At 39.7% G+C, this 14,125-nt stretch overlaps 1 protein-coding gene across 1 annotated transcript; it reads left to right on the forward strand.

Moving 5' to 3' along the window:
* The first annotated feature begins 4,155 nt into the window (after nt 1–4,155).
* On the forward strand, nt 4,156–13,891 carry LOC129778455 (uncharacterized). Its single transcript, XM_055785351.1, has 4 exons — nt 4,156–4,591; nt 4,656–5,033; nt 13,414–13,581; nt 13,686–13,891. The coding sequence occupies exons 1-3, from the start codon at nt 4,204–4,206 to the stop codon at nt 13,491–13,493; spliced, it is 846 nt and encodes a 281-aa protein (XP_055641326.1). The 5' UTR covers nt 4,156–4,203; the 3' UTR covers nt 13,494–13,581; nt 13,686–13,891.
* Nucleotides 13,892–14,125: the final 234 nt, after the last annotated feature.

The raw sequence follows: 14,125 nt of genomic DNA on the forward strand, positions 1-14,125 counted from the left end.
ACGGATCGGCACGTTTGTGAGAAAACCCTGCTTTATTTATCACTTGCATGATACACAGCTTTTCACGAGTTACAAATTATCAACATCTTTGCGATCTATCAATAAAGGATGGAGTTTCAAGAGTTCGAAAGAATTGATTATTTCTTACATGTTCAGCTTTTCGATTTTTCTTTTACCTACTAACTGACCCGGCAAACATTGTTCTGCTATATACAATATTTCTAGTGAATATTTTGGGTGTTAAATAAAATATAACATAACATAAACATATTGTAAGTATGTTTGAATGTTTTAATGATCTATTAAGTTAATCGAATGTGATCGATAAAAAATATAGGGGGTTGTATCTGGGACACGATAGCATTTTCAACGTCGGACTGTTTTTGAAATAACTTTTTAGATATTTAGTTGTTTTTACAGAATCAAACATTTTTATTCAAAATTTTAACAAATAAAACTGCCTTCGGTCTGGTTAACTGACAGAAAACAATTTGCCTCTCTAAACGCTACCAGATGCGACCCTATAGAACTACATATTAGGTTTAAATATATTAGATATAATACATATTAGATATAATATATTAGAAGCAATAGATATATACAATATTACAGGATTTATCAGATTAATCGCTCACGCAACAAATTTTAATAATTTCTACAATAGTGAACCGATTTTTATTTAAAAAAAAACGAAAATAAAGTTTAATTTAGGGACATTTTCGATGTGACCCACTCCTTTTTTCGATAACGCTCTTTAAACGGTGAACAAAATTCTTCATGCACAACTCTAACATTACGACTTCGATGCTGTTGAAAACCCGAGTTATTTCTTCTTTAAGTTCCTCCAAATTTTGTGGCTTATTAACATAGCAACGGTTCTTCACATACCTACAGAGGAAGTAATCGTCGACGAGAAATGTTGAAGTTCTTACCATTAGAGGACAAAGTTTCGTTAAGGCTTCGGTTGTTCGAGTAATACGATTTCACTAAAAATACACGTTCTTGTAAATTGTACATCTTTACACTAAAAACCATCCGATCAGACTGAACGAGTAGCCGAAAATATTATCGTCCCGAATTGGGAAATGCAGTGTTACCATCGACAGAGCGACAATTTTTTTTATAAGGAACTATTCGATTTTTTGCGTGAGCGTTTATTTTGCAAGACCCTGTACATATTAGTCATGAAAATTTATTTTTCATTCATAATTTTCATCTTGAAAGTGTTTTAATTAGACCTTAAAATCCATTATAGTAATTGTCGCTTTAGAAAATCGTGATACGAAGTGCAATGTCCTCAACGTGAATTTACCTCCTCGCTCTAAAAACAAGTAACTCCACTCCGTCTGTGCTGCCGGTCCGTACTGAGAACCCCGCTATGTCTGTCAATATAAATATAGCATGTATTAGTCGGCTCGTGCCGGTACGTGTCTGACACGCTACGTGTCGGAATAGTTCAAAACCGTGTTTGCTGTCCGTGTACAACAAACTTTGTAGCAGCCCCTTATTCTATTCACCAATTATCAATTTTTGCTCTGAGCTACGCGGGCAGAAATATTTCCTATCGATTGATGTAAATATCTCTGCGAACAATCGACAGATGGCGGAGCTCAAATCGCAGCATTTCTTCTCTCCTCTCTCATTGCCCGCACAATAACCGCTGCATTTGAATCGCGTATCACGTATATGTAAGCGTCTCTCAGATCTTCTACAACAAATTACGGAGAGGATTAGCGTCGTAAGCGATCAGTGCTTCTCGGTTATTTGAGTCCGTCCTCACTTTCGATTGAACTGCGCAGCCACCTCGCATCCATTATTCTCTTTCCTACTCAGATATCGATATGAACAATGAAGGAATGAAGGGAATTAGTGCAGCACTTTCACGATTCTTTCGTGGATTTTAGGTGTTGGATAACGGGCAGCTCACCGGATGGTACAACGGGACGGGTTTTTTTCGGGCAGCGATTCGTGAATGGATTTCCCTGTCTACTTAGCTCTGGGCGATCCAACAGTGGTACTGCACGTGCATCGGCAGTAGAGTGTACAAATTACAAGGGAATCTTCTAGCAACAGCAGATGATCTCATTCATGCGGAAAACCGAACTATAGCTACCAGTAACCAACGAAATTTCAGGAAAAAACTACGGGTTTTCGAAAGCGAGCAACACTCAACTTTTTACTTCCGTTTTACGTAAGGACAGTTCCATTTGATATCTATCATAAGGTGACATGTTTTTTTACGCGGATTTTCCAATAACTGCGTTTTTTTTACGCGGATTTTCGAATTAACGCGGTTTTTTACGCGGATTTTCCAAATAACGCGTTTTTTTACGAGGTACGTATCCCCCGCGTCAAAAAACCTGGGTGTATCGTGCTGTGTGTAATGTGTGTGAACACACAGCACATTAGGAAAACATTAGGAAAAAGATAGATATACCTAATGTTGTTATAGTTGTTAACTCTTTTTTCATTCTTGCATTTTCACCAAAACTTTATCCATAATATAAAATCATCAAACACAATTTTTGTTCATGAACTTTTTCATATAGAAAACATATTTGATATGTAGAGCTATTTTTCATTTAGATTTTTTGTTTTAAAAGTGGGTTTATTCCACCCATTAACATTTTTGCGTCACAGAAATGGAACACGGAGCTCACATGTTGTTGAAAATGTGGACTAATCAAACTAAAAATGTGTGTTATCCTCGCTTCATCTATTCAACTGAATACATCCAACACTAGGTGGGGCAGAATCCGACCGGACTTCATTTTTTTTGTTTAAAAACACGCGCTGTAATCTCATGACAATACATTGCGTTATGGCCTGACTGACTGACTGACTGTGTCGGCTTTGCTCATGATAGCGTCTCGCAAGGTAATGTCTGTTCTTCCTCACACCGCTTTTGATGATTGTGTCGTAGGAATCGCAATCGCTCGTGTGTGTCAACGATGAATTCCAGATTGTTGTTTTTCCTGCTTTGATTCCAGTAACGCTTGCACATTGAATTGTACTCTCCTCTCCAGCTGGTGTTTTATCAGGATTCAAGACAATAGCGTGACTGTCATTTTGTGATTCGAGCAGCAATTCGTTTTGTTTGAAAAACAAACGACAGTTGCATTATTTTAATTTTTTTTATACAAAAATACTAAAATATGTATACCAATATATGTATGAAGCTAGAATAAATATAAAAAATATATTTTTGCGTAAGACCATCCTAATCGGTTTTTAATACATAGTTATTGGTACCTTAGCAGTATCATATATAGTTTACTATTCTTATACCTACCATTTTTTTTTGTGCATAACTTCTTCAAATTTTGTCGAGCCGTTCCGGAGGGGTACGACCACAAACACCACGACTCGAGATGTCAAATTTCAAAAACCGACCATGTACATTTTGTTTATTTCACCCCTAAATCATGTCCGATTGAGCTGAAATTTCGCACAGGTCATTTTTAGGACCAATAAACAAAATGTACATGGTCGGTTCTTTAAATTCGATAATTTTTTTTTCCATACCTTCATTACCTCTCAGGCTAAGTCCCAAAAGGTCGATTTTCGGCCAAAATTTTTTTTTTCGAGATGACACCAGACACCAGTTTTATGCATTTTTATGTCATTTGGCATCGAAAAAAAAAAAGTTTTTCCAAATTTCCTTTACTCCCCCCTTGGAAGATTTTCGAGGATCAAAGGATCAAAACTTTGAGCGCTTTGAGGCACCCCTAAATCATGTCCGATCGAGCTGAAACTTTGCACAGATCATTTTTTTGGGTCAATAAACAAAATGTACATGGTCGATTTTTGAAATTTGATGATGAAATTTTTCCCACACATCCATTTCCCCCCTAATAAACATATATAAGGCTACCGATACCTTCCTGTTAAACGTAGTCCTACGTTAAAAGTATAAAAGAATATATGGGACATGATGCACACTGATTGATTGACTTCATTTATATTTTTATTTTTTTAGAAGATTCATAAAAATAAATATTTTCTTGGAATCTAAAACGTGAAAACCACAGTCAAACTCGTACACATTTGATGTTTACCAGCCGATTGATGACCTCCACACTAGGTTATCATATTTTCCAACAATGTTCTCCCAACCGACTAGAAATCATGAAACAGAGACCATATCATTGCCACCGACTAGGTAGTATATTGTGTGTTGCTGAATGGGCTGGTAGTATCAAAATGGCATCGTTGAAAGCTCTGATTTTGTTTCTAATTGGTGTGACCGGTTCTCAGGCTGGAATCTGTCAAGATGTGTTCAAGAATCCCAATGTGACGGGTCCATTTTTCAAAGTGTCCGAGCCGCAGGGTATCGAAGTATATTTCCCAAAACGTGACGTCAAACAGGAGATGTTCGGTATAAAGATATACAAAAATCAAGATTTGAGAAGGAAGAATATAAGCTGTGATCTGTGCGTTAACACGACAAATGTAGAAGATGGTTGTTTTAAAATAAAGAGCACGACGCTTGCCGTCAAGACGGGAGACGTGTTGAAGTATGTGATGCTGGGCAAACTGTCGGAAAGTCCGACCATACTTGTGTCGAATGCCCAAAGCACAGAGTTCACAGGTATTGCACATTGTTGTAGTTGGTTAAACCTTGTTTTGTTCCAAGTTTGATTTGATTTCAATAGATTATGTAATTCCGGCCAACTGCAACTGCCGTGAATCTTCCGGTGGATACTGCTCCAAGGCTTCGAGCAAAATCACCGATTATCGACCCTTGTTCGTGTTCCATGAATCCACCGGGTTTGCCGTTTACCTACCGAAGGCTATGTCTACAGCAGTTGCCGGTATGCAGGCGCTTAAAAACGCTAACTTCCGTCGAGGAGACAAGCAAACATTTGATTTGGATATTGAATCGTTTGCGGAGCGAAAGGGTTGTTTCGTTTACGAAGCAACGGCACCCATGCTGAGGTTTGGTTTGGGAGATCACTTGAATTTCATTGTGACCGGCAAGAAAACCGGTGGTGAGAAGATCCGTACCGATCCAAGAAAAGTGTTTGTGCATGGTAAGTATTCTAGCTGATGGTGGATTCATCCTTTTATGAACGCTCAACATTGTAGGTTGGTCTCACTCTTGTGAATCGATAATCATTTCATCTTTGAACAATACTTTCAATACTTTCATTAAAGTTCACGAAGATTCGATCAGATCATGCTCACGAAGATCAGATCTGGATTCTAAAATTTAAGAAATAATCCAAATTATATAGCATTATTGAAGAAAATAATGTAGCATTTCTCGCAGAACGGCGAAATCGACTGTATTAGCGGCAACTGTAACAGTCGCAGTGGAACGAATTGGAGAAAAAGAAATGTCGTATTTCTGATCGAAATTTGACGCTTTATTTAACATACTTAATATTATCCAATTTAAGTCAAATATGCGCCGTTTTGTTCGCAAACTTGTTGCCATTTAGGAGGCAACTTCATTATTCCCCCCTTATAAACCCCCCCCCTCCTTATTTGCAAAAAACTCAGACTGCCAGTTTTCGCTCTTTTGAGGCCAACTTAGTATCACCAAGAGCGTTTTGCATGGACCGGAAGAGATGACAATCACTTGGAGCCAGGTCCGGACTATACGGTGGGTGCAATAGGACATCTCATCCGAGCTCCCGTAGCTTCTGGCGGGTCTTCAAAGATGTGTGAGGCCGAACGTTGTCCTGGTGGAAAACAACACCATTCCTATTGATCATTTCTGGCCGCTTCTGGTCAATCGCCTGCTTCAAACGGACAAGCTGCTCACAGTAGAGAACCGAGTTGAAAGTCTGGCCATAGTTGAGCAGCTCATAGTGGATGATTCCCTTCCAATCCCACCAAGCACACAGAAAACCCTTCCTGGCCGTCAATCCGGGATTGGCGATGGTTTGAGCCGGCTCATCGTGTTTCGACCACGACTTTTTTCGCTTTAGGTTGTCGTACGTGATCCATTTTTCATCACGAGTCACCATCTTCTTCAAAAATGGGTCGAGTTCGTTCCGTTTCAGCAGTGCATCGCAGGCGTTGATTCGGTCTAAAAGATTTTTTTTGCGTCAACTCGTGTGGCACCCATACATCCAGCTTTTTTTGTAATCCAATCTTCTGTAAATGGTTCCAAACGGTTTTATGGTATATACCCAGTTCCGAGTGCTCACATGCCGGTCTACTTGGATGATTTCAACGATTTTATCGGTCTCCACGACGATAGGTCAACCAGTACGGGGTATATCTTCGACAGCCACTACACCAGAACGAAATCGATCGAACCAACGCTGTGCTGTGCGAATCGTTACAGTATCGGGTCCATAAACTACACGAATTTTTTCGGCCGCCGTCGTTGCAGTTTTACCTCGCAGGTAGTAAAAACGTAAAATATTGCGAATTTCTTGCTTGGTGGACTCCATCTATGATGCCCTATAACTTGAGACTGAAAAGGATAATCACAACACTGTCAAAACGACACTTGTAGCACAGGTTGTCGTCTTTAAATTGCCGTATAATATGACCCGATGCGATAAGTACAATATATGTTTAAGTGTTGCCATATATTGACAATATACGACATTCCTTTTTCCCCAACCCAATATTTCAAAACAAAACCGGGCCAATGTTATGTACCAAGCAAACGTATGCCGTCCGATGCTCGCAAAAACTCGTTCTCGGAACCTTGCTAAAGGATCGTATTCTATGTTTCAAACTAACCGGGCAATAAGTCGAACACAGGTTTGAGTGCCAGAGACCACCGCTTCCGATGGTGGATCGGCGGTCGAATCGGACCGCGTCATCTTGGCGGGTTGGGCCGCCTCCATTCCTTATCCTCGTTAAATGGGGACTTTGTCCCCATTACATTGACCTCTTGGTAATCCGCTATTTTAGAGGTATGTAGAGGTAATAAAGATTTCTAATACCTGCAAGATTAATTTGAAGTATGGCCCATACAAGGCTTACCAAAATTGGGTCAAACTGAACAAATATTTGTCGAAATTTTTACAAGCCACTTCCAATCAGAGAAAAAATGTTAGTTCAAGAAAAGTACCACTTTAAAGGCATATCCGATTCCGAAGAGCCAATATTTCAAGATCTGCATCCAGCTCGTTAGCTTGTTACAAGTTCTGTTGCCTGGCTTGCATTTTCGTCTTCATAAAAAAAATTAAGTACCGTCAATGGGGTGAGAATGGGTCAAAACGGAGACAGTTACTATTAATTATATCTTGATAAATATTGCGAATATTTTTGAAAGCTGTGAAGCGTTTAGTAGGAGACATATTTTCACTTCTTTCAATGTATAATACTTAACTGTATTACAAATAATTATTGTTGAGTAATTCATCAAAGTGGTTTAAAATACATGTGTAAATACATCAAACTTTGATGAATTATTCAACAATAACAATAACAATATTTGTACCACAGTTAAGCATTATGCATTGGAAGTAGGTACAACATGTCTCCTACTAAACGGTTCACAGCTTTCAAAAATATACGCAATATTTTCTCCATTTTGACTCAATCTCACCCCCATCGACGGTATTTTAGCTTTGTTGAACTTGATTTTTTACACCCTGTGACTCACAACTAAATGAACCAAAACAAAAAAAAACAGCGAAAAGAGTTTTGACGTAGACTACGTCTTTCGTTTTCGTACTTGGGCGTAGGTTTAACATTTTGAAAACGAGGGTGTTACGTTTGGGGTACAATGTTTTGAGCGTCAATACCTCTTAGCTGGTTAAACGGTGGTATGATAATCACTTCATTCGAGACTCTGGAGTTTTGTTACGAGATAACCGTAAATCTCGACGTTTCATGCAATTTTGAGACGTTTGGCATAATTTTTTTCCGTATTCCGAAAAAAACGAGTCCCAGAGATTTTAGACAATTTTTTTTTAGATGACAGTAGATCTCGACGTTTCATGCAATTTTGGCCTTTTTTGCAATTTTTTTTCGAAAATCCCAATTCCCTTGGGTGATTTTTCGGTTTCCAAAAAAAAAAGACGCGTGGGTAATGTGGGGGACATAACCGGAGAGACGTAGGACTACACCATTATTCGAATATCATGCAGCACAGATCCCAGAATGATCAACTTTTCATGTACAAAATTACAGAAAAAAAATCAAAGGATAAAATAAAACCTCAGCACTCAGTAAACACTCACACGTTTAGATTCAAATACGAAATAATCAAAATTTGTCGTGTAAATGTCGTGCGGTGCAAATGTTGCAGGGGTTATTGTTCAGCCGGCAACACATACTTAATGACAAGCATATCGTAATAGGAATTTACCGTCTGGTATCGTGAATAACTGTGTTCTACTAGTCAAGTCCTTCATTTGATACCAATATTGATGGGGTTTAGAGAAAATATGTCATCCGCCATTTTGTGGTGGCGGCCGTTTTGGATTTGCATTTTTCATAAATAACTGTGTTCTACTAGTCAATCCCTTTCATTTGATACCCATATTGATGGGGCTTTGAGAAAATATGTAATCCGCCATTTTGTAGCGTCGCCATCTTGGATTTTCAAGATCATGAAATATGCAGTTTTATAATGACTGCAGAGATAAAGGTGTGCTCCAAATTTCAGATCAACCGTTCAGAGAGGGGTGAAATTTCAATTAATGTGGTACAGCGCCATAGACAAACATGTTACATACAAACATACAAATATGTCACAGCTAAATAAAACCGTTTAATAATTCCAGCATTCTATCAAATCGAGCGCGATTAGCCACTCATTCACCCGGCGCGACGCTTCCACCGCTTTTAACACACTTCGATAGGCTCTCCTGCTCCACATCCCATTGAAACTCCTGTCTCTCACTCTTGTGAGAGACAGCACCGCATACATCCCCGGCAAATGCAGCAATCTCTTATGCTGAAAATTTATACTTTATATGAGCTGAAAAATCGTAATGTGTAGCATATAAACAATTGCTGAGGATATTTTCTATCAATATGTGTATTTGGAACCAAAATCCATTCATTAATTGAAGAGGTATTAGCGTTCAAAAACTGAACACTTTTCCACATCGGAATATTGAAATGGGCCCCTATATTGAAAGGTTAGACGTAGTCCTACCTTGTGCGACACTAGTAAATTAAGTCCGATTGAGCTGATATTTTGTATAGACGGTATCGGCAAGATTATTATCATTGCTTATGGTGCCACACATCCTCTCCTATCCTAAAAATATAGAAGAAGAGCAAAGTAAAACGTAAAATAACGAAATGATCATTTGACTAACCTTTCATCGTTTTCACATAGAATATTTCTCAAAAATTGCTATACCTCTTATATTGCTATACCTATCGTTCGGTAATTCACTGTCAAAAAGAATGAGGTCATCCTGATCCGCTATCGATAAGATCCGTCATGAGCTGTTTTACCTTTCAAAAGCGCGTCTGATCTGGAACCACTGTCAACAAGATTCTGCGCAATCATCCCGATCCGTTATCGACAAAATTACTCGCACTTATTCCGAGCCGCTATTGATCGAATCCTGCGCAGTCATTCCGAGTCGCTATCGACAGAATCCTACGCGGTCATCCCGACCCGCTACCGACAAAATTTTACGCGATCATTTCTAGCCGCTATCGATAAAATCTTTCGCGGTCATCTCGATTCGTCATCGACAAAATTCTACGCGGTCATCCCGAGTCGCTATAAAAAAATCCATGCATGGTCGATTTGATCCGCTGTCGATTTAGAAAAATGCAGTCACCTGCGTCATCCAGTCACCATTCCGGCCCGCTGTCGAACGAGAACAAAAAATATATCCTATGAAGATCTGCTGATGGCAGCATGTTGTGGATAAGTTTAATATGTTTTAATAACATATTTCAACCACCTTTGGGATGTATAAGCTTATTTAAGGGGTTGAACTAACAAAATATCAAATTCTGTTCTCCATACGGTGGTCCCGAGCCGTACTTGTTCTGTGCGGTCGTCCCGGTCCGCGTATAATTTTGCTTCCATTTTTGAATAGCACGGTCGTCCCGATGCGCACTCTTACCATTACAATAGTACGAGCAGTACTTTTTCTGCGTGGTCGTTCCGATCCGCAATAATTTTACTTCCATTTTTACACAGCACGGTCGTCCCGATCTGCGCTCTTATTATTATCATTATCATTTTTTCATACGGTCTTCCCGATCCGCAAATATTTTTACTCCCATTTTGACATGTACTTTTTTCGTCAGTTTGTGACGTTGACACCAAACCACTGCTTGGGCAGTGTAGGTTTTTGGTTTTCGTAGATGTTTTATTTTTTTTGTCAAAATGGCAAGTAAGAGGAAATAAATAGATATTGTTACACGTACAATGATAACAAGTAAGGCTTGTCGAGGAAAGACATTGCGGGAAGGAACCCACTCTACAGTAAAGAAATCATAAACCAGAGGAAATTCGAATGAACCATGGGAATATGTTGGATAGAGACATTTGGTTCCCACAGAAAAACACGGCAGCAGTAGTCAGTTGATGGATGGTGAACCTGGAGCACCGATCCTGGTTTCCTCCACACCATCTGTCTTTTATCCGATTCAAAGAGATTGATATGCGGCTCATCCGTATGAAAGACCTTGTTCAACTTTTTTCCAGAACTTGTTAGGCTTATAGCAAACTGTAGTCGTTTTTTTCATATTCACCTTTGAGATGAATTTATTTTCACGGCTAACACGACCTCTCAGATTGTTCCTGTATGCTGCTCTCCGGACAGTGTCTGCACTGAAAGGTCTTTCAATGATGCCGGCTACTTCGGTTCGGTTCGGTGTTTGTTTTAGGGGTCTTTCACAATATTCATTGGTGGCTTCTGGAACTGGAACCATGGAGTTTATCGATTCGATGGACCAGATGGCTTAATTGCTCTTCCTGAAACGTAACCTGCAGTCTCCCGTCCAAAAATTGAGCCTCCCTCGTGATTACTACTTTCAATAGAATAATGACGCGGAGCAAACTGACCTCATCGTGCGGGAATGCCTGCTAGGGGTCTCAAACTATCATGAAAACCTTCCCCGGTCCCAAAACCTTCTACAAACCAATTTTCATGTCAATCGGTATAGTAGTTTCCGTGTTCATAAGAATCAGAAAGACAGACAGACAGAAATCCATTCTAATAGATATAGATACACAAACTCGCCTCTCGTTTGAGTAAATGCTGTTCCAGTATATGTAGATATCACTTCTTATAATATTTTTAGGCTCAGGTCTAGAATATCAAAAAATGTGCTAAAATAAATTTTGGGTGTAGATAGAGGTTCCAAATTGATATTAAAGTTCCTAGATTCCAGGATTCGAATTGTAATCCGGAATTAATAACAAAGGGTTTGTTGGAAACATAAAAAATAACTGCTATTTAATCCAATGTATGCTCCATCGGATGTCACAACAGGTGCATCTTTTGAGATAATACACGGAATCGACGCTGGTAGAAGTTTGGTTGCTTGGAAGTGATCCAGTTATCAAGCCAATTTTTGATTCCTTCATAGGATCAGAATCGCTCTGCAGAAAAGGTCGACGCCATGGATCTGAACAAATTGTAATCGGAGAGTAATGTCTGGAGAATATAGCGAGTGAAGTAGAATCTTCCAGTTCGCCCTTTTTAGACAATACTTGACTTGTAAAATTATCTTTTCGTGTCTATTCTCCCATTCCGTCGGTTTTCCATGTTCTTCATCATCCATATCAAAATCATTGTATCTGAATCGTTCAAACCATTTTTGATATTAGGTTGTCAAAAAAGTCCTGCGGTTTTTTTTTTGAATTCTCATTTGTTCATAAAATTAGTTTTTGTTTTAAGTCAAATATGCGCCGTTTTGTTCGATGACTTGTTCCCAACGAGATGCCAACTTCATAATACCCCTGTTATAGAAGCTCGCTTCCTTATTGACAAAAAACTCGGATAGCCAATTTTCACAGGCCTCTTTTGTGGCTAACTTCTGACTACCTAGCTCGTTCGCCATGGACAAAAACAGGTGGTAGTCACTTGGTGCAAGGTCCGGACTATACGGCGGATGCAAAAGAACCTCCCATCCGAGCTCCCGGACCTTCTGGCGCGTCACCAAAGAAGTGTGTGGCCTGGCGTTGTCCTGATGGAAGACAATGCGGCCTCTGTTTATCTAAGATGGTCTCTTCTTCATGAGTGCTACCTTCAAGCGGTCCAGTTGTTGGCAGTACAGGTGCGAATTGAGCGTTTGGCCATAGGGAAGCAGCTCATAATAGATTATTCCTTGACAATCCCTCCAAACACACAGCAGAACCTTCCTGGCCGTTAATGAGGGCTTGGCCACCGTCTGAGCCGCTTCAGCGGGCTTCGACCACGACCGTTTGTGCTTCACGTTGTCGTAAATGACCCACTTTTCATCGTCAGTAACCATCCGCTTCAGAAACGGGTCGATTTTGTTGCGATTCAGCAGCAATTCACATGCGTCGATACGGTCAAAGATGTTTTTTTTTGCGTCAACGTGTGTGGCACCCATACATCGAGCTTCTTTGTGAATCCAAGCTTCTTCAAATGGTTAATAACGGTTTGATGACTTATCCCCAGCTCTTGGCCGATGCTACGGCTGCTACTATGCCGTTCTTTCTCGGCTAATTCAGCGATTTTGTCGCAATTTTCGACGACAGGCCTTCCGGAGCGTGGCGCATCTTCGACGACCTCTACACCAGAACGAAAACGTTGAAACCATCGTTGTGCGGTGGAAATGGAAACTGTATCGGGTCCAGAAACTGTACAAATTTTATTGGCAGCTTGAGATGCATTTTTGCCTTTGTCATAGTAGTACTGTAAAATATGTCGGATTTTCTCTTTATTTTGCTCCATATTTGCGACACTATAACTCACGAACGACTTAACCAAACAAAACACTGTCAAGGACTATATTATAGCGCGCAAAAATACCTTTGCAACAAGCTATAGTATGACTCGATACAATGAATACAACTAGAACTACGCGCTTACAACGACACCTCGCGGAAATACCGCAGGACTTTTTTGACAGCCTAATAAATACATGCTTACTAATGCTATTCTTTGTAAGCTTATACAACCAACACAGACCATCATCTGCAGTTTTCTTAAAACAAAAAATAAATGTAAAAATGTCAACAAATGTCGATTTTCCGGTACAAAATGCGATAATGCGATAAAAATATTGTATTTTTACACTTCAATTAAATGAACTATACTAAGTTCTGAAGTTCATTCAGAATAATTCAAATACACCTGTTTCCAACTTCAGCATAATCTTTCAGGTACATGTAAATTGAAATTAATTATTGAGAATCTGTGGTAGAAATGCTCTAGCAGATGAACACATAAGTCCGAAACAATACTTTCATCGTTTCATCATCCGTTAAGAGCATTCGAGGTATAAGGCCGAAGACTATCGCTAAAATCAACATCTACATTTCAGATTATTTCATTCCCGTGGGCTGTACCTGCCCGTCAGAGCCGTTGAAAACGGTCAAAGCCAAACCGATCAACTTGATCTGAAACTAGCGCCTATTCACTGGGGTTTCCGGCGGGCGATAGGCTAACATTCACCCTCAACACAAACAACCGGAAAAGCGCCTTATTCACGGTGAGTTTCTCCTTGAGATTTTAATGGAAAATGGCTCGACACACAATTTGCCTCGGCGCCACAGTTGTGACGATAAGCTGATTAATACTTTTTCTGCCTTTCAGATGCGACGATACCAACAACCACAAATAGCCGACAGTTTCGCATTATCGGCTCACGCAGCAGAAGCCAGTTTTCCAGCGAATTGTCAACTCATTTATCAAATTTCAATCATCCATTTTCGCTGGCTCGTGAAGATGAGTTTGCGTACAGTCATTTTCGGAGAATAAATATTCCGAGGTGGGCGGACTTTCGTGATGAATCTGGAAAAGTTGTGTTTAATCGTTTGCCTGCTCGGAAAGGGAACGACGACGGGGAAAGCCTTTCATCAAACAAAACCAAGTTAATCTTTAATTAAATCTTATAATCGAAGAACAATGAAGCGCCTCGATGGCCGTGCGATGGAAAATAGCTGTCAATGGTTGGAGGGATATTGAATTACTGAATCAACAACGTTGGATAGGCGATATTTATTTGTTTATGTTTTTCCAATCATGCTTTCGAG

Source organism: Toxorhynchites rutilus, chromosome 3 (genome assembly GCF_029784135.1).
Source record: "Toxorhynchites rutilus septentrionalis strain SRP chromosome 3, ASM2978413v1, whole genome shotgun sequence".
Lineage (NCBI taxonomy): Eukaryota > Metazoa > Arthropoda > Insecta > Diptera > Culicidae > Toxorhynchites > Toxorhynchites rutilus.